This window comes from Arvicola amphibius, chromosome 11 (assembly GCF_903992535.2).
Source record: "Arvicola amphibius chromosome 11, mArvAmp1.2, whole genome shotgun sequence".
Taxonomy (NCBI): Eukaryota; Metazoa; Chordata; class Mammalia; order Rodentia; family Cricetidae; genus Arvicola; species Arvicola amphibius.
Genome location: NC_052057.2, coordinates 73,962,495 through 73,981,975, shown reverse-complemented (window position 1 = coordinate 73,981,975; position 19,481 = coordinate 73,962,495). Strand labels below are relative to the sequence as shown.

The 19,481-nt window shown below is 43.1% G+C and overlaps 1 protein-coding gene across 5 annotated transcripts in view; it reads left to right on the top strand.

Annotated features, from left to right (window-relative positions):
* Cspp1 (centrosome and spindle pole associated protein 1) overlaps positions 1 to 19,481 on the top strand; it is a 102,841-nt gene that overhangs the window by 73,317 nt on the left and 10,043 nt on the right. For all 5 annotated transcript variants that reach the window (XR_005287368.1, XM_038347305.1, XM_038347306.1 and 2 more), the window contains 8 exons: positions 2,795 to 2,947; positions 7,083 to 7,195; positions 10,871 to 11,020; positions 11,350 to 11,496; positions 12,127 to 12,231; positions 14,233 to 14,299; positions 14,772 to 14,889; positions 18,658 to 18,797. Coding sequence is in view for 4 of the 5 variants with exons in the window: in XM_038347305.1 (XP_038203233.1) it covers positions 2,795 to 2,947; positions 7,083 to 7,195; positions 10,871 to 11,020; positions 11,350 to 11,496; positions 12,127 to 12,231; positions 14,233 to 14,299; positions 14,772 to 14,889; positions 18,658 to 18,797 (993 nt within the window). In the remaining variant the exon portion in view is untranslated. The remainder of the gene's footprint in view (positions 1 to 2,794; positions 2,948 to 7,082; positions 7,196 to 10,870; positions 11,021 to 11,349; positions 11,497 to 12,126; positions 12,232 to 14,232; positions 14,300 to 14,771; positions 14,890 to 18,657; positions 18,798 to 19,481) is intronic.

Genomic DNA, 19,481 nt, shown 5'->3' with positions numbered 1-19,481 from the left:
TAGTTGGTCATTTTTTTCTCCAAATATGGTGTGGTTTTCTTCAAAATTACATTGACCACACAGATAATTTTGTTACAGGCATCATCTTAACACTATTGACTCTTTTGAAGAACTAGTGTATACTGTTTATCCTCTGACTGCTGATGAGCTAGTGTGAACTGTCTATCCCCTGACTGCTGATGAGCTAGTGTGAACTGTCTATCCTCTGACTGCTGATGAGCTAGTGTGAACTGTCTATCCTCTGACTGCTGATGAGCTAGTGTGAACTGTCTATCCCCTGACTGCTGATGAGCTAGTGTGAACTGTCTATCCTCTGACTGCTGATGAGCTAGTGTGAACTGTCTATCCTCTGACTGCTGATGAGCTAGTGTGAACTGTATATTTTCTGACTGCTGATGAGCTAGTGTGAACTGTATATTTTCTGACTGCTGATGAGCTAGTGTGCACTATCTACTGACTGCTTTTAGTTAATTTCTCTCATCAGTATTTTATAGTTTTGAATATCAAATCCTATATTTTGCCAGTTGTATCACCAAGGTTTTTATGATGATGCTATTTTAAAAATTGCCTGTTTCTTTTTTTTTACGTGTGTATGTGTGTTCAGTGTGTGTGGGTGCACGTGTGTGTACCTATGAGAGGAGGCTAGATGTTGACATTGTGTGTTTTCTTTAATTACTCTCCACATTTTCACTGAGGCAGGGTCTTCCAGCTAGACCCAGAGCTCACCAGTATGCCCAGTATAGAAAGCTAAGTTAGCTTTCTCCAGGAGTCTTTTGTTTCTTCAACTTCTGAGTGTTGGCATTACAGCCTGGTCTCCATTGCCTACCCAGCCTTTTTGTGTGTGCTAAGGATCTGAGTTCTGGCCCTCCCAGCTGCTTTTTGCCCGGCAAGTGCACTAACCCCCGCCATCTTCCCAGCCCCGCCCTCTCTTTGGCATGTTTCGTTGTGACATTTACAGATCTGTAATTCTGTACTTTGATTCTGTTTAGCGCCCTCCTCACCTCAGCCCTGTTACTCACTTGATGTCAGGTGGACATGCGTGTTGCCACAGGTCAGAGGACAGCGTGCGGGAGCTGGTGTCTCTGCACCCGTGCGACTTGCACATTGCACTGAGGCTTAGCAGTCAGGGCCCCATTTCTGTTCTTTCACTTTATTTTAAAAAAGGATGTGTGTGCGCGTGTGTGTGCGCGTGTCTTCCTGTCCATGCATGGAGCTTAGAAGAGGGCATCAGCTCCCTTGACGCTGAAGGTCCCAGGTTCATGAGCTTCCAGAATGAGTAGTGGAACTGAACTCTTGTCCCTTAATGCAATGGTACAAGACTTTTAACTGCTGAGTCCTCTCCCCAGCTCCTCTCTTTTTCTTTTTCTTGATAGTTGTGTGTGTGTGTGTGTGTGTGAGAGAGAGTCTGTGTGCATGCACATGTGGTGGTGGGCATGCACATGCCGTGGCGCGCATGTGGAGGCCAGACTCAGGAGTCAGTTCATTCTGCCCTGCTGAGGGGGGTCTTGCTTTCCAGACTCCAGCTTCCACACACTCAGCTTCCCTGCAGATTTCCAGGACCTTGCTGCAGGAGACCTGGAGTTTAGATGTGGGCCACCACATCTGTGTCTGTTTTCCTATGTGTGATTGGACTCGGGCTGATAGACTTGTATGACAAGCAGCTTTCAGGCCAATAGGTATCTTTCATTGACACATTTTTCTGTTTATTTACCTTGAAGATCTTATCTATTTTCTAAGCCCAAGACGGCCTATGTGTAGTATGAGGATGTAAACTGTCACTATTCTGAGCTTTGGTCTCCTGTGTATGTTACATGTTAATTGGACTGTTTAGAATGGTATATTGATTATGAGTCACATTCAAAATACATTCTGGTCAATAATTTTTGTATCTGTAAGATTTATTGTTATTATCCCAGTGTTTTGGGAGGAGTAGGTTATATATATGGACTTTTAACACTGGAGTCCTATAAACGTACAGATCTGTTTCTGAGACCGGGGGTTTGACTCCATTGTCACATGTCAGAAAAACAGCCTACCAGTAGACCTAGGTGTGAGCTGCTTGCCAGACACGGCAAGTCTGTTGCTAGGTGACACACCATCCCAGGCTAATGTTTTAAACTAAGAAGTGCATGCTACTTTGTAGTTCTTCAGATAATAATTTTTTGAGTGGTTTTTTTTTTTCTGGTGGTTTCTGTTTGATGCTTAAGCCTGAGGTGGTAGTATAAGATGTCTCTACCATGGCTTCTATGTACAGCTTAGAAAGCTTCAGTTTCTTCTCTCCAGATCTCTCCATAGCACCCTGAAGTACCCAAAGTCATGCGGAGACTGCAGTAGCGAAGAGACTGGGGTTCCACATTTTGAGGAAGGGTTGCTAAAGAATTTGTGGATGCATTTGAACATTCCACATGAACATGCTTTTTTGCTGATTGTTTTTAAGAGAGCAGGTTTGTTTAAGAGAGCAGGAAGTTTGGGGCAAACTTCCCTCTGACTTATTTTGAGTTTTGCTGTTTGTTCTATACTAAAGAAATTCTGATTTCTGAACTGGCAGTGGGTGTGTGAATATGGCTTGGATAGAGTGACAAAGATTTATATCTCCTTTGTTTGGGTACTGGTTTTGAGCTGATTTCACAGTCTCTTTAAAGTGTTGAGTGCAGGTGCTTCAGAGCTGCAGCCAGCATCTAGACGCTCCCGGTGTTGTCGTTTTAATATCTGGTTTCTTATTTAAATGTATTAAGTTTAAGAGTAACTATGGAAATGTGTTTATTGAAATAAATGGATTATTTTTCCCTCTCAGCTGATTTGAATAGGATGCACAAACAGAATGTAGATGCCTACCATAACCCAGATGCAAGACCATGTGAAGACAAAAGGGCTGTTGTATCTGTAGACCAAAACTTAGCCACTTCAAATGCTGAGAACCTAGAAGATTCTGCAAATAAAAACTCAGGTTTTTAATCACATTCTTATTAAAAAAAATCTAATGTTGTTCAGTAACATGTCACTTCTGTTCTTTGATAAAATTCTTACTGTAATTTTGAAAATTTGCTACTATGACTTAGGAAGCATAGAGTATTTTCTTTCCTTAATGTAGCTTCTTTGAAAAAGAGAATAGGGAAAGGTGACTTAACAGTGACCATTTCTTTCCTGCTCTGTGACTTGCTATGTCTATGTAGCTGCTGCTAACATTTTCCTTTCTGTGCTGGAGGGGTCGGTCTTTGCACATACATATAGTTTGCTCCTCATACCCACGACTGCATCAGTGAGAAAGTATGTGGTGTGTTAGGATAAATTATACAAGAAACTAGGTTTTTGTTTAAGTGATCTCTTGCCCTCCACATTGTACAAAACCTGAAAGTTTAGTCTCGGATTCCACCTTCCTGCCGGCAGAGCTGACACACTGTTAGCAGCATCCTGAACCAAGTTTCTGTATGGTGAAATTACTTAGGATCTTTTTCCCATGGCTTGCTGGGTAAAGTTGGCATCATCTTTCATATGTGTGTGTATATGCTATGCATTTCCAAACCAAAGCAAATGTAAAGAATATACATCTCACACTGTATCGATGCTGACAACAGTGACATTATTCACTATAAAATTCTGCTTTTGCACTTCTATAGTTTTTTTATTGTGGTTTTGACTCCGCTTTTACACTTTCATAGACGTTTTGATTATAGGAAAAAGATTTACAGTAGGAAGTTCTTCTGGAACAGGTTTTAAGCAGGTCAGAGGGGGCTGTGATGCTGATCATGGTACTGGTCCCGTCTGTGGCCCGCACTTTGAAGAGGGTGTTTGCTGGTTTTGTAGGCAGCCCCATTTCCTGTTTGCACTGAGGCTATGTGGAAGAAGGCTTTTTTTTTTTTAAAGATTTATTTATTATATATACAATATTCTTTCTGCATGTATGCCTGAAGGCTAGAAGAGGGCACCAGACCTCATTACAGATGGTTGTGAGCCACCATGTGGTTGCTGGGAATTGAACTCAGGACCTTTGGAAGAGCAGGCAATGCTCTTAACCACTGAGCCATCTCTCCAGCCCCCTGGTGTGGTCTTTCAAGACAGGGTTTATCTGTGTAGCCCTGACTGTCCTGGAGCTAACTCTGTTGACCAGGCTGGCCTTGAACTCACAGAGAGCCACCCGTCTCTTACTCCTGAGTGCTGGCTTCAAAGGCATGAACTCACAGTAGATTTTTACTGTTTGTGTCTAGCTTCAGTTTTTAGAACTCTAAAATTAAAAACTTTGATTTTTTGTAAAATTATTTTTTTTAATCTGAAATTGTTCAGTGTAGAATAGGAACAACCAGTACTTTTTCATCTTACTGAATTTTAGCTCCTGTTGAGTGCCGCTCATCCTAGCTGCTGCTTCTGGGGCTCTTGGTGCTGTGGGTCTCCCCGTCTCTTCACGCACAGCAATGCTTGCAGCTTCGCGGGGCTCAGGACTTACCCGTTAGCCATTTGCTTGTAGACATAGCTGCTGCAAAGTACAGAGTCAGTGACCTTCCCACGTGCATAAGCCTCACTGAGCATGCCCAGCAAACTCTGACCTGTTTGCTTTTCTGTAGTATCTCAGGTTTTCCTCTGGAGGTGGGGGTAGTGATACTTTATCCTCAAGACATTAAAACTGCCCTAAAATGTTTAGTTTCCTCATTTTATGTGAATTGAAATTTCCTAGGCTTTCTTTCCTGAAGAACTAAGTTGAACTAAACGTGTAAATATAAGAAAGTATCCAATGCTCCCTGATTTGTGCTGTGCCATATATATGTACATGAGTGCTGTGTGTGCATGTGTGTGCATGTGTGCACATAGGCTCATAGCTGTGGATGTGGACACATATATGTACATGAGTGCTATGTGTGCATGTGTGCACATAGGCTCATAACTGTGGATGTGGACATATATATGTGCTGCTTACTATTTTTATAAGACTTTGGGAAACTTGGATGTATCTGAAACTTTCTTTTATTTATGCTTTTAAGCTTCATTGTCCTCTTAATTGGACTTTTTTTGTTCTTTTGTTATTTTTAGACAGTGTCTCACTATGTAGTCCTGCTTTTCCTGGGACTCACTGTGTCACCAGGCGAGTCTTAAACTCGTAGAGATCTGCCAGCCTCTGCCTCCCTCCCCAGTGCTAGGACTAAAGGTGTGTGCCACTGCTCCCAGCCTTTGAATCTCTCAGTGTCTTTTTTTTGGTGAGAAATTGAGACAGGCTCTCACTATGAGGCCGTAGCCTCTACTGTGCGGGGATTATAGGTGTGCACCACCCTGCCTGGCTCATGCTCTTAATTTTCTTTTACTTTATGGTTCTTAAGCGAACTGCTATGAAATCCAATGCTAATGTGGTTTCAGTTTTTTTTTTTTTTTTTTTTTTTTTTTGTAGTTACTATGGAAGCTAGTTACTTGTCTTTTTTCTTTTTTGGTTTTTCAAAACAGGGTTTCTCTAACAGTCCTGGCTGTCTTGAAGCTCGCTTTGTAGTCCAGGATGGCCTTGAGCTCACTGAGATCCCCTGCCGCGGCCTCCGAGTGCTGGCTTTAGGCGTGCACCACCACCGCCCGGCATCAGCTCCCTATCCTTTGAAAAAAGTTTTTTTTCTTCAACAGATTTATCTCATCTAATATTTCTTTCTTTTAATTGTCACAAAATTCAGATTTTCAGGGAAATTAAGATAAAAGACAGGTACTCACATTTATTTTACTATCAGCTTTCTACAGTGCCCAAGACTTAAATGAACCTTCGTGGGCTCAGTTTGCTTTCAGTATAACCTTTAAAAAAATTTTTTTTTGAAAAAGTTCTCATGATGTTCAAGGCTTAATTTGACTTGATTTATCTGTTAATCCAGTCAGCGAAACATTAGCGAATTTAAATAAATATAAAGGCATAGGGGACCTGAACTGCTAAATTCTCAAGTAGTTTTCCATAAGATCATACAAATAAGGAAGGGAAAGCCATCAAATTGACAGTAAGAAGGAGTTAGTAACTGAGTGTGGAGACACACGTCTGTAACCCCAGCCCTAGGAGGCAGTAACTGAGCACAGAGACACACGTCTGTAACCCCAGCCCTAGGAGGCAGTAACTGAGCACAGAGACACACGTCTGTAACCCCAGCCCTAGGAGGCAGTAACTGAGCACAGAGACACACGCCTATAATCCCAGCCTTAGGAGGCAGAGGCAGGAGGATTGCTGCAGATTTGAGGCTAGCCTGGTCTACATAGTGAATTTCAGACCAGTCATGGATACATAGTAAGATCCTATTTCAATAAACGAAACCAACCAAACAAAAAAGAATAAATTAGTAATTTAAGAATAATATAAAAAGTTACTTGAGTCTTAAATTTAAATGTCATATTTTTTTTCTGCATTCAAAGAGCTTCCTAGGGAATGGTTTTCAAATAGCTTTTCTGAAATAAATTCCTTTGAGATTTATAATGCTGTTTATAAGAAGCCTATACTCCAATAACCTATTGTTACATTTATATCCCTTAAAAAGATATTCTGTGTATATTACAGATACAAGGCCTGTGTATGCTAGCATAGAACTCGGTAGTTTTAGAAGTAAAACCTATCATAGTTATTTAAATTTGTTAATTATTTCATAACTGACTTTTAGCCTGTATTTACGCTATGGATATGAGCAATTTTGGACTAAGCAATTTCTAAAAATAATTTTTGAAAATTTTGATATGAGTATAGATATAACTATCTTCCCCCTTTTTTCACAAGCCCTGGGGATTGAATCCAGGGCCTTACATGTGCTAAGCCCTGCCCCTAAGATATTTCTCCAACCCCTAAGAACTGTTCTTAAGTAAAAGCTATTCGTGTACATTTTTCTGTCATGAACTTCATTTTGCAGCCTGCGCTGCTGTCCACGTTTAGGCTGCTAGCTTGCACATGCTCTATGTCTTCTGCTGTAGGCAGGGTTTCCAGCTCCTCGCGTCCTTCTTAAGTGTGCTTTCTCTTGTCCTTTGTGCTCTCTGCTCACTCCTCCCAGCTCTTGTCTCTGGCCCTAACCCCAGGACTGCTTTCATAATGTGGGCTTGTCAGGTGTCGCTCCTTTCCTAACGGTGTTTTTGCACACTGTCTCTTGAAGGTGCTGTGCAGATTCAGAGCTCGCCCTTTGCGCGGGGAAACACATTCGGGGAGCCGCCCACAGAGCTGCAGATTAAACAGCAGGAATTGTACAAGAATTTTCTTCGTTTTCAGGTGAAAGGCTTGCTTGGTTATAGTTCTAACTCTTAATAATAAGTGTAATAATAAACTGAACTTGGAGGTATTTTGTCCACTGTGCACTCAATTCTGAAATGCATGCAGTTAACCCAGCTGTCTGGCTTATATCCGGTACAGCTATTGCTAAGATCACACTGTTTCACTCCTGTCTGAATCTTTTCTAACTTCATTAGACGATCGGTAGTTTTTAAGTCAGTGAATGTTAAGATTTATAAAATTGAATGATATAGAGTGAATCTATGCTTATTAGAGTAGGAAATCAAGTCCTGCAACCCCCCCCCACGGATGTGATATCTTTGTCTCAGTACAGACTGGAAGTAGTCAGAGTTAAATTTCAATTTAGTTTGATGGTACCTGTGTTGATTTCAACACTCAGACTAAGCAGGAGGGTTGAAAATCAGTCAGGATTATATGAAAAGATTCTGTCTCAGGTAACAAAACTAAGCAGACTTACATTTAATATAATGACATTTTGCAGTTGTATGCCTCATTGAATGTAGGTGGGCAGCATTTAAAGTAATGAGATGTTGAGACTTTTCCCAGAGAAGATGCTTGAGTGTCTAGTGTTTATTAAGCAATGAGCTCGGGGAAACCACAGTATTGGCTTAGAGCCGAGTAGGAGAATACAGCCCCCGTGGCTTGGATGTCTGCTCTTAAGGGATTCAGGGTTTCTCTCTCTCCCTCCCTTTCCTCCACACCTACACACTTATATCTCAGAGGGTCTGGTAAAATTTCCTTTGGTATAATTTTTTTTTACATACTGTTTTTTTTTTTTTTTCTCAAAGTCTGGTACAATTGACTGCCTCTCTGCTTACAGAAAATGTCTAGAGTCCTTAGCCTGACATTTAAGGCTAATTTGTTCCCAGCCTGCTCATCAGTCCTCATAGGATCACAGTTGAACGTGTTGTGCTCTTAGGTGTTGTGGACTCAACGTGGTGCAGTGTGGCATTAAGGTAGTCTTAAGAAGGTGGGCTCTGGCATTCATGTTAGGGTGTTATCAGTGGAGCACTGGGTAGACCAGAAGCATGGGCATCTTAGAGCAGCGACAGTCGATGTATGATGGAACTGACTGGCAGAGAGCATGACGGGTAGCAGAAGCCCCGTGGATATCAGACACTCAGCAGGCGGAGGGTGGTGCCGAATCAGCCTAACTTGAAGGCGCTTGTGGTGGTTCTGTTACCATGACGACAGCAACTCAAAATAGAAGTTTATTTTATTTAGCATGTCTGCCATGGAGTGAGGTATAATTATCAAATGTTCTAGGATTTCAAAATCACTTTATTCACAAAATACTTTTAGATGTAGTGTGTTATTAAATTTCAGACTCTCTAGAGAAAGTCTCTATTTTAGGACGTGCAGCTAAGCACAGGTGATTGGTTGTCCACAGCTGCAGAGATGAGCTGTGAAGCTTGTCTGGGTAACACACGGACATGCCCTGGAAAGAGACAAGGCTTTGACTGTCCTTTTGATCCTCAGTGCATGTAGGAATAGACTGCTCTTGAATGGTGATTTCTCAATTGTTTTTCTTAGTGGTCACAAAATCCATTTGTCTTCAATCAAAATGAACACAGAATTCTAAGGAAATGCAAAATAACCAAGTGGTGTTTATTATTCCTTTCAATAATATCTTCAAGACAAAACCTGAAGCTTAAGAACTGAAATACATGTTTTGAAATGTGTAGATTTGTTCCTAGAGGTGAGAAAAGACGCTTTAGTGCAGGGTCTGCACAAGTAAGTCGTAGCTGATGCACAAGAGGCCTTGATGCTGTTCAGATTGAGTAACATTTGTGAGTGATTTTTAAATAAATTTGAATTTAAGCCTTAAAATAAATTTAAGGAATTTTAATAATTCAATCAAAAATTTAATTTAAAATTAGTATATTTTATAAAGTATTTTTGTGTTACATAGTTTGAAAACTGACCTAGAAGATAGCTTTCTTTACAAAATACGGAGCATGTCTGTTGACATCAGACATGTGGTCTGTTAATTCCTGACATGTTAGCAGTATTTGATATTAGTTTTGCAGTTATCCTCTGTAATTTTTTTCTCCTGGAAGGGGAGAGAAAAGACCCAGGTCTAAGTGTCAGGTTCTGTTGCCTCACTGGTGCTTTCTCTGGATTTGTCCTGGTGAGCATCTGCGCACACATTGCAGTGTGTCAGAGTACCAGGAAAGGCCGGAGCTGGTAACTCATAGTTCACATAGAAGACTCAAGTTCTCATTATATAAAATATTGACAACATGCAACCTTAAAGCTACAGGAACTTCAGACTGCATAAAAATACCTTCTATGTTAAAAATGTAAAGTCGAGAGTGGTGTCTCTGGGATGCACAGTCTCACAACAAATTTCCTGTTCTTCTTGGTCTTACAATCTTTCTGAGATTATCCCTGAATCAACATGGCTGCCCGAGCAAGACCTGGACAAGCTCAACACAGTAGACAGCTAACACGGAAGGACAGAATCTCAGAGGCCCCAGCCCTAGGCAGACAACTACAGGCAGCTAAGGAATGTTGAGAACAGGAGTAATAACTGTTTCCAGGGAAGAACCTGCCAGTTACTTATCCAGTGCTAAGTGGTCAGCCTTGGAATCATACACATGCAAACATCATATAGGCTGAGTACAACTGTGTGAATTAGAGCAAGGGAGGATGGAGGGAGGATAGGAAAATGGTATAATTGTATTTTAATTTCAAAAAAGTATTTAAGTGAAGATCCGTAAATGGTATTAATGATAATCTGTAAGATTCCATATTTGTTGATAACCTTAAGATAATCATAATTACACAGTACCAGCTGGGCTTGGCAGCACACTTGGGACTCTAGTACTCGAAAGGCTAAGGCAGAAGGATCACCTTAAGTTTGAGGCCATCATAGGGTTACTTAGGGACTCCAAGGCCAACCTCAGAGTGAGACCTTGTCTCAGAACTCCAGAAAATTGAAAGGTTTTTGTTGTTGTTTTTTAAAACTCATCCTGCCGTCTTTGCTGCCTCATCCGTAGAGGGTTATGTACTGTTTCCTGGGGGCTCCTTCCATCCAGGCCTGATGTTGTGCTGTAGAATATTCTCCACTGTGTTCTCAGAGGAGTAGTCAAGGTAGAAGGCCATGCTGGCACTGTGTCCCGTCTGCAGCTCTGCACACGCCTGGGCTTGGGCTCTACACCTGAGCTGAGAGTTCAGTTCTTAACTGGCCATTAGGGAGGAAAGTGTTGTGAGGAAATGGTTCTTTCCTAAAGAGACCAACATGCTCAGTTAATTCTTGTGTGGGAATTCTCAAGTACATTGAGGTTAGTGGTGGTCATTGTAGAATAATGCAGCCACAGAATTTACTCAGCACTTAGACACAGGAAGAACTACTATACTCTTTATATTGTCTCATTGTAATTCTTTGAACACTCTTGAGAAGTGACCATTAATAACTCCTAGTAGATGAGAAAAATCAGGACACGTCCACTTCTAAGTTCACACAGTCCATGTTAAGCAGACATGGCAATTGGCTAGCAGCTTTTAACAGTATCATGTCTTCTTCCTAGTAAAATACAGGGGTCCTTGTGGACAGAAGGCACACCTTTGGAGTCTGGAGGAATCCAGGGAAAAGTGATAGTCTAACTTGGCAGTAGTCTGTCGTAACCATAACCAATCCTAACTCTTCAGATTCAGGAAAGGAAACAAAGGGAAGAAGCAGAGCGCGAGAGACTGAGAGTTGCGGAGGAGAAGGAAGAGAAGCGGCTTGCGGAGCAGAGGGCAAGAATCCAGCAGGAGTACGAGGAGGAGCAGGAGAGGAGGAGGGAGAAGGAGGAGGAGGTGCGTCTGTCCGAGGGAAGCATTTATGTTCTGTTGATGTGAGAAGCCTTCGTTACTGTGTGAGAGAGCTGCTATCCTGAGATCCGTCTTTAAAGTACCCCATTGTTAACGTCATTGTGTGTTACTCTGTTGGGATCAATTACTAATTTAAGAGACAAGTTGCTTTTAACTGTTGACTGATGGAAGGTGTCTGCTACTTTATAGTGTCTTCATTTTGTAGACCTCTGTGTCTTTTGTGTATTCAATTTTTACTTTTAGACAAATAAAGTAACACATTTTTAAATGTGCTGCAAATGTATGCAAGAAGTGTGTCTTTTTAAATTTTAAAGCAAAGGCTCAAAAATGAAGAACTCATTCGGTTAGCTGAAGAGAGACGAAAAGAAGCAGAAAGAAAGAAGAAAGAAGAGGAAGAAAAACATAACTTGCAGCTTCAACACTACTATGAAAGAGAAAATATGACTGGGGACGAGACCAAGGTATGTCTCAGGTGGAGACAGGTCAGGCCCAGAGAGCATGCCTGGCAGAGCTGGGAGCAGTAGGGGAAGCGGGAGAGGGTGCTGCCATCTGCCCTGGCCTTTCAGACCAAGGGCTGACACTGTATTGACTTTCGTTTGTGAGCTGCTGCCACCTAACGAGTGGCCATTTTCAGTCTTGTTACTGTGGTCCTGTGTTTAGCTGTGCTGCCTAAGATGTGTCCTGAAGTCGAAACTACGTGACCCGTGGGCTCCAGTTCACAGAAGCTCACGAGAGTCACTGGCTGCTAAATAGACTAACAAAAATACCGGGCATGAATTTCACTTAGCTAGTGATTCTTTGTTTTATGTATTATATTGGATATTAAATGTAATTCACCACAAAGACTGCTTTTGGCTGCACAGGGCTGATGGTAAGAGTTGGTACATGAATCGTGAATCACAATTACTAGACAGGGTTCTCTTCTCCAGAAACCTAATTTGATCTCACACGACTGAAATAATTTGACTATTTTGTAAATAGTGTTTTATTAAAAATAAAATTATCTGAACTTCTTAACTGGTCTGTGACTGCTGAATGTACCCTTTCCATGTGAAAATGAAATGTATGTACAGCAAGGTTTGTTTCTGCAGCATTTGAGACAGCCTTCTCCTGTAGTTCCTGCTCTTCAGAACAAAATTGCAAGCAAACTCCAAAGACCTCCTTCCGTTGACACCATCATAAGTTCCTTCATCCACGTATGTACTTTTTCTTAGAGTTAATCTTCAGTTATTTGAGATGGGGTTCTTTGTGAAATTTCCTAATGTTTTCATTAGTTTGCCTATTGCTAGAGTTGTAACTGATAGCACTTGGTGCCCTAAAGCTTAATTCTTATTCAGTTCAGGCATAATTAATAAGCTGTAGTCTGTTAAAGCAAATGGTACTTATTTGTCTCAGCTCCTGGAAAATGTCCTTTTTTTGTTTGTTGTTGTTATTTGTTTGTTGTGAGGCAGGGTCTCATTCTGTAGTCCTGGCTATCTAGGAATTGCTATATGGACTAGACTGGCCTCGAACCTACAGAGATCTGCTCACATCTGCCTCCTGAGTGCTGGGATTACCACCTTGCCAGGCTAAGAAAGTCTTCTGGGAAAAATATATTCTAACTAGCTATAGTTGTATGTGCGGAGTCTCTAACTACCTGTGGTTACACTTCCAGAGTCTCTAACTACCTGTGGTTACACTTGTGGAGTCTCTAATTAGCTGTGGTTATACTTGGGGAGTCTCTAGCTGTGGTTATACTTGGGGAGTCTCTAACTAGCTGTGGTTACACTTGGGGAGTCTCTAACTAGCTGTGGTTACACTTGGGGAGTCTCTAACTAGCTGTGGTTACACTTGGGGAGTCTCTAACTAGCTGTGGTTACACTTGCGGAGTCTCTAACTAGCTCTGGTTATTTCTGCGGAGTCCTTTATGTTTTAGACTGATTTACAGGCAAAAGGAAGCCAGGAAAGTTAGCCTTTAAGTTGGTGCGTGAGCAACCAGCAGGAATTTGCTGTAAAATCCAAAGAAGGTATGAACTTTCAGTGCCCGCAAGCTATGGAGGGCGGGACATGCCGTGTGGAGAATCTTCTTTGGTTTGCTTTGGCCTGGCCTGATGATGTGCCTGTGCAAAGGAGCAGGGAGAGCAGACTCTAAGCAGTGTGTTGGATTGGGGGATGGGGGTGTTATAGGCTTTGACTGTGCTTCATGGGCTTGTGGATTGCAAAGATGTGAACTACCAGAACAAGCCTAGAAGTGTGTTAGAAGAACATTTTCTTGGCTTCTGCTTCTGAGAGTCTGGTTCATACGTTCTGTGGTAGGAATTGCACCACGGTCCTTGTAATGTTAAAGTAGAGCCGTGTGGGCACTTGTGCTCGTGTAGTGTTCTCATGGGCAGTGGAGACTGCGGACCGATATGGACAGAGACTGAGGACTGAAAACAAGGGACCGAGGAGGGCTGTCAGCTTGAGGAGAGATCTGGGCACACAGGTGCATGGTGGTAGTGGTCAAGGGGAATTTTTAGGTTTCTGGTGATGACTATACAGATTGGAGTTCGAAAATTGAGTTGTGGCTGAGGAAGGCATTTTGGATTAGATTTGTAGTTTGGGAAGCAGTTAGCATTGGTGCTTACGAAGTTAATTTGATCATGCAGGGGAAGTATATACATGGTGTGGGGAAGGCTGAGGGCAGACGTTTGAGGAAATTAACAGCGTTTGAACAAGAAGCGCTACAGGCGGACAAAGTGTCAGTGATATTAGTTGTTACTCGTCAAGAAAATTCAGGATGAAATGGCCGAGTGAGCATGTGCGTGGGATCACTTTGTTTGGTGCTGAAGTGATGGATGTGGAGGCAGAGCTGAGCATCAGGGGGAGTGGGGTGAGGAAGGATGTGCTCGTGACTGCTTAGCCGACTCCCAGCCCTGCGTTTGCTATTTACTAGTGAAGGGAAGAGCCCATGAACAGTATGGCAAATGAAGGGGGACGGCTGTGCACAGGCTGGGAGGAAGATGCGACTTAGGAAAGGTTGGGAAAATGAGGACATTGTAGGAGATGGAGACACTTAGCAGTCACAGCATATAGAGAAAAGAATTCCCACTGGCCAGGGGCAGGGAGCCTTGCACATACCAGGGTTAGCAGATGTAGATGCGTTTACATTGTGGCGTTTGGTTTCCGCTCACACTGAGGGACAGAGAAGAAATGCTGACCGTGTCTGTTGTTCACAGGAAAGCTCCATGTCCAGGGCCCAGTCTCCTCCGGTGCCTGCCAGGAAGAACCAGCTCCGGGCAGAGGGTAGGCAGTCCACTATATTCTACTGGGTGTTTACTTTCCAGTCATCCCAAAGCAATTACACAACTGCAGGAAGTTGCAAAGATGGTGGGAAAAAGGGCTGTCTTCCCCCCCCATCGCATCCTGCACAAATTATAGTGTACGCTCTACAGACAGACTCAGCAGGTTTTCACCAGTTTGAACCTGTTTATTTGCATTTTTGGCTTTTGTGTTTGTGACTTTAGGTGTTTTCTCATGTGTAATTTGTAGTCACCATGACAGTCAGCTTTGAGCGTGCACCCCCCCCCCCCCCCCCGCCCTTGCTTTGCCCTTGTAGTTCTCTGTGCGCCCGGGAATCTCCGTGTTTATCAAGACTCTCATTGTGGGGCTTAATGATGTTCACTATGATGTGTGTGTGTGTGTGTGTGTCTCACACATAAGTATCTTTTGTAAACTTCATCTCAGTATATTTTTACTCTTTCCCGGGAACGTGCAGAGGAGAAGAAGAACGTCATCATGGAGCTGTCGGAGATGAGGAAGCAGCTGCGCAGTGAGGAGAGGCGACTGCAGGGGCGGCTGCTGCACCTGGACAGTGAGGACGCGCTCCCTCTCAGGTGCTCTTCTGCGTCTTCCTGGAATAGGGCGGGTTCACCTTAGAGCCTCCTGCCCCCTTCCTGTGTCGTCTGAAGATAAAATGTAAAAATCTAGCTCTTTGAGGGAAATGATGACACAGGAATGGAAAATTCTACGGTCGAGATGATTACACACAGTAGTGGTTTATGATTATTTTTAGATTTTCCTTCAATAATGTAATTTTTTTGTTAGATACTTATTTCCTAGCAAAGCAAAGCTGCTGTTACAGCTAGAGGCTCAGCTTCTCTAAACAAGGCTTCTGTACTGTAGGTTAGTCTTCTGGGAGCTTGAAGATTGTTTCTGGGCCACTGAACAGCAATTCTTTCTTTTAAAAATAAGCTTTCTGTCTGGGGATAATCTGATAGAAAAGTTGGGCACATCATATGTACAGCTAGGCTCCCACCATCTGGCTCTCTGCGTCATTAATATCTTGGCATTATAAGCATATGTTTGAGGCTGACGTTTGTTGTGTGACAGAATTTTTACTGGGGAGACACAACACGCACATCTACTCACCCCAGATTGGGAGCCCATGACAATCCAAAGGACAGATACCAATAATGTACAACTTGCTGAACCAGTGAGTTTCATTGGGGTTGCTTACAGGAGCAGAAGTGACTCACAGACAGCTGTATCACCAAAGCCACCCCAGCATGGCAGCCCGCATCACAGAGCAGGGATCCTGGAGCACACTGCAGCCTGCAGGCTGCTCAGCAGGTCGAAGGGTCCTTTCTGGTGCTTCACTTAGTCTAAACCTCTTCCAGGCAGCTCAGCTTCTTTTGGGCAGCTGGTCTGGTCTGGTCTCAGTCTTTTTTGCCCCTCTGTGTATGAGCGGCTTCTTTGTACCTGCGTTCCCTTGGCTTTTATTGCTTACTCTGGCAGGGAGGGGCCTAGTGAGTCTGGTCAGTTTCAGGGACTTCCTTGAGCTATTTGAAGCTGTTTACCTTCCAGCTTAAGGAACTTCCCATTTTGGAGGAAATTGTTACACAACAACATTGAAATGTTGCTGTTATTTAAATCATCCTTTTTGGATTTCTTTTTTTAATGGCCTGCCTCTGTCCAGGTGTCTCATACAAGTCTTAGTGCTGTGTTTTCATGGCTCCTGTCACCTCTGGTCTTGGATTTTTTTCAGCCTGTTTTTCATGACTGAAAGTTTTTCCATCCTGGCCAGAGATTCTTTGTGCTCCTTAGTGTGAGAGTGTGTGAGTTGCCCTCTGGACAGGGTGGAGAAGGTTTTTAAGTAGCTGAGGAGCTGCTCTCCCATGGCATGCTGCCAAGAGTGCACACAGCACCTGTATTGTTGGCGATGCTGACCCTCACCATATTGTTCCATTACTGTCAGGTAGCTCCACCAGAAAGCAACTGTGGTTTAGTTGTACTTCACTGAATCTCGCATACTCCTTTGCAAGAATAAAGACAGGCATGGGGATGCTGGAGAGATGGCTCAGAGGTTAAGAGCATTGCCTGCTCTTCCAAAGGTCCTGAGTTCAATTCCCAGCAACCACATGGTAGCTCACAACCATCTGTAATGGGGTCTGGTGCCCTCTTTTGGACTGCAGGCATATACACAGACAGAATATTGTATACATAATAAATAAATATTTTTAAAAAAGATAGGCATGGGTTAAGTTTTGTGAGCCAAGCCGGGCGGTGGTGGCGCACGCCTTTAATCCCAGCACTCGGGAGGCAGAGGCAGGCGGATCTCTGTGAGTTTGAGACCAGCCTGGTCTACAAGAGCTAGCTCCAGGACAGGCTCTAAAGCTGCAGAGAAACCCTGTCTCGAAAAACCAAAAAAAAAAAAAAAAAGTTTTGTGAGCCTTGATTTTTAACTTTTAGGAGTTGGAATTACGATAACTTCGACAATGTTCTGTTAAACACATTACTGATAGAATTTTTAATATGTACCATAGAGACACGTAATGTTTGGTTCTTTGTTCTAATTTCATAGAGCAGCTTCATAAAAAGAATTTCTTCTTCATTTCATTGCATTATCAAGCTCCCCGTGTGTCGGGCATGGAACAAATAAGATACAGACCACATGCAAATGTGATCTAATAACCTAATTGTAAACAAATCTTTCTTACTTATTAGTATTATGGAAACTGATAGGGGCCCAGTGTAAATGTCTCCTAGAAGCTTCTTTTGGTGATTGTCTTAATGAGTCTTTGTAGATTTGCTGCTGTCAATGCAAAAACCACAGCTCTCATCTTAAAGGAATAAGAAATTGTTTATTCTGGAACCATTTCTGATTGACCATGGCCTGGGAGCACAGATTTAAGTTACCCTAAGTTTCCTTGTTCCATGTGGAAACAGCTTCATGACATTTTTATAGTTTTACAGAGCATAGAAAGTCATACATCAAGGTAAATTTAAAATGCATTGCTGGGTACATCAGGGAGGGGTAGTACGATCCCGGGAGCTTTTCCACAGGCCTAAATGCTCTCTGACGGGATTGTTAGCTCTTGGGTTGACAGAAACTAGTGTTCTGCTAAGTTAAATGATTGCAAAAAAAATACTTTTATCTATTGTTGCATGACGTTCCAGTACAGAGTGAGGCAAGGAATGCTGCTCCAGAGGCCCAGAAGTCAGCCCAAGATAATAAGGTGGTTAGCCTCAGGACCCACAGCAGTCCCGCCTCCCAGGACTGAGGCTGATCCGCTGCCAGTCTCTGCAGCAGGGCTCTGCTTTCAGAAGTTTCCTTCACAGCAGCCAGATGCAGGTCTTTTCAGAGCTTTCTTTCAAATTGTCCTCCCAGTTATATGGCTGGGCTCTGCTGTGCCCTTCGAAACGTTCCCTGAGAGAAAAGGAAACCCCATGAAAGGACCCTAGCTTTTCCTGTCTAAAAGTTTATGACTATTACTTAGAGTCTATTTTTTGTTGTTGTTGAAAAGATAGATGTTGGCTTTGGTGGCACGCATCCTTTAATCGAAGTGCTGGGAGGGAGAGACAAGCACGTCTTTTATGAATTCAAGACCAGTGTGGTCTACATAGTGAGTTTCAGGCCAGCCAGGGACAAAGACTGGCCCTGTGTCACAGAGGTGGGGTAGAGACAGGAGAGAGAGGTTGGGGAGGGAGGAGGGAGCGAGAGGAGAAAGGGATGGGGGGGGCGTCCAGTGTTGAAGGAAGTACTAATTGGTATTTAGTTTTTATTTTCAGAGTGAGTTTCCATTCTCTATCCATTTCCTTTGGGCGAATGACAACAGCCAATCCTTAGCGAAAGCTTCCTTTGAGAGCTGCCCATCCCTAGAGTACTGCTGAGCTCGTGGAGCCTGGGCTGTGGGAGGGTTTTGTAGAGTCACGGTACAGTTCCCTCAGTGTGGAGCCGAGCATCGGAAGCATGTTCTGTGTGCAGTTTCTGCTTTAGACTGACACCTGAGCCATACATGTGCTGTGCGCGGTCCTTCACATCTCTCTTAATTCTGTCCTCACAGCATGATTCAAATGCACAGATTTTTATAGATGAGGCATTAAAATCCAATTGCTAAAAAGTAGCATGCCTGATCTTTGTTTTTTTTGAGACAAGGTCTCATGTAACTCAAGCTAACATTAAATTATGAGACTGGCCTTGAACTCTAGAATGCTAGGGTTGCAGGCAGGTGATACCATGCGCTTATAAAGTCTTTAGGTTTTAGCACAGGGGATCAACAGAGCAGGACTGTTGACATTTTTTCAAGTTGTTTTTACAGTGAATTGAATGTGCCCTTGTTTCCGAGCCATAGAGAATATTGATCATGGCTTATCATTTATAGGAAAAGAGAAAGGAACCCCATGGACATATTTGACATGGCTAGACATCGGGTGCAAGCTCCCGTCAGAAGACCATCACCAAAGGCCCTGGATGCTAGTACTTTTCAGAATATCCATGACTTCAATGAGCTCAAAGACAGAGGTGAGTGTAAGCTGCCATGTTGACTCTGCGGTGCTCTAGGTGACATCTTGGGGCAGGGCAGGTTAAAACTCATCACACAAGCAGTCAGTTGCTTGTTCTGGGGACTTCATTGTAATACTGCCAAGTTTATGTAAAGTTTTTCATTAGGGAACATCAGTTTTGAGTCTTCTACCTTCATGTCTGCTGTAATGTGCTTTGACTGAGGTTCTGATTTGCACGAGGTTGCTACCTAATCTTTTTCCAGTGCTGTTAATCGGGCTGAGGGTCTGGTGAAGTGCTGTGCCGCTGAGCTGTCTCCCCAGCAAGGCCCAGAGTTCCCATTGATCCCTGCCTCTGCCCATGTGCAGCCTTCTCCATTATGCCAGCTGCACTTCAGAGGCGCAGTGTGAGGACTGACCAGCCTGAATGGATATCCCGTTCTCTCTCAATGTGCACGGTTTGCCTGCGGGCTTATTTCTGTGTGCATTCTCTCAGCTTGGATAGCTGTGTGATTACATGTACTCACCGTTGTAGGATCTTACAGAACAGTTTCACAGGCCTGAAAGTCCTTGGCTACACTGTTCACCCCTCCCTTCCTCTTACTATCCCCTTACGTTCCCACAGTGCACCCTACACAGTGTCGTCGTCGAGACCGTTGTGACCATTAGGTTCAGCCTTCACACTGGGGGTCACTCAGCCATACTC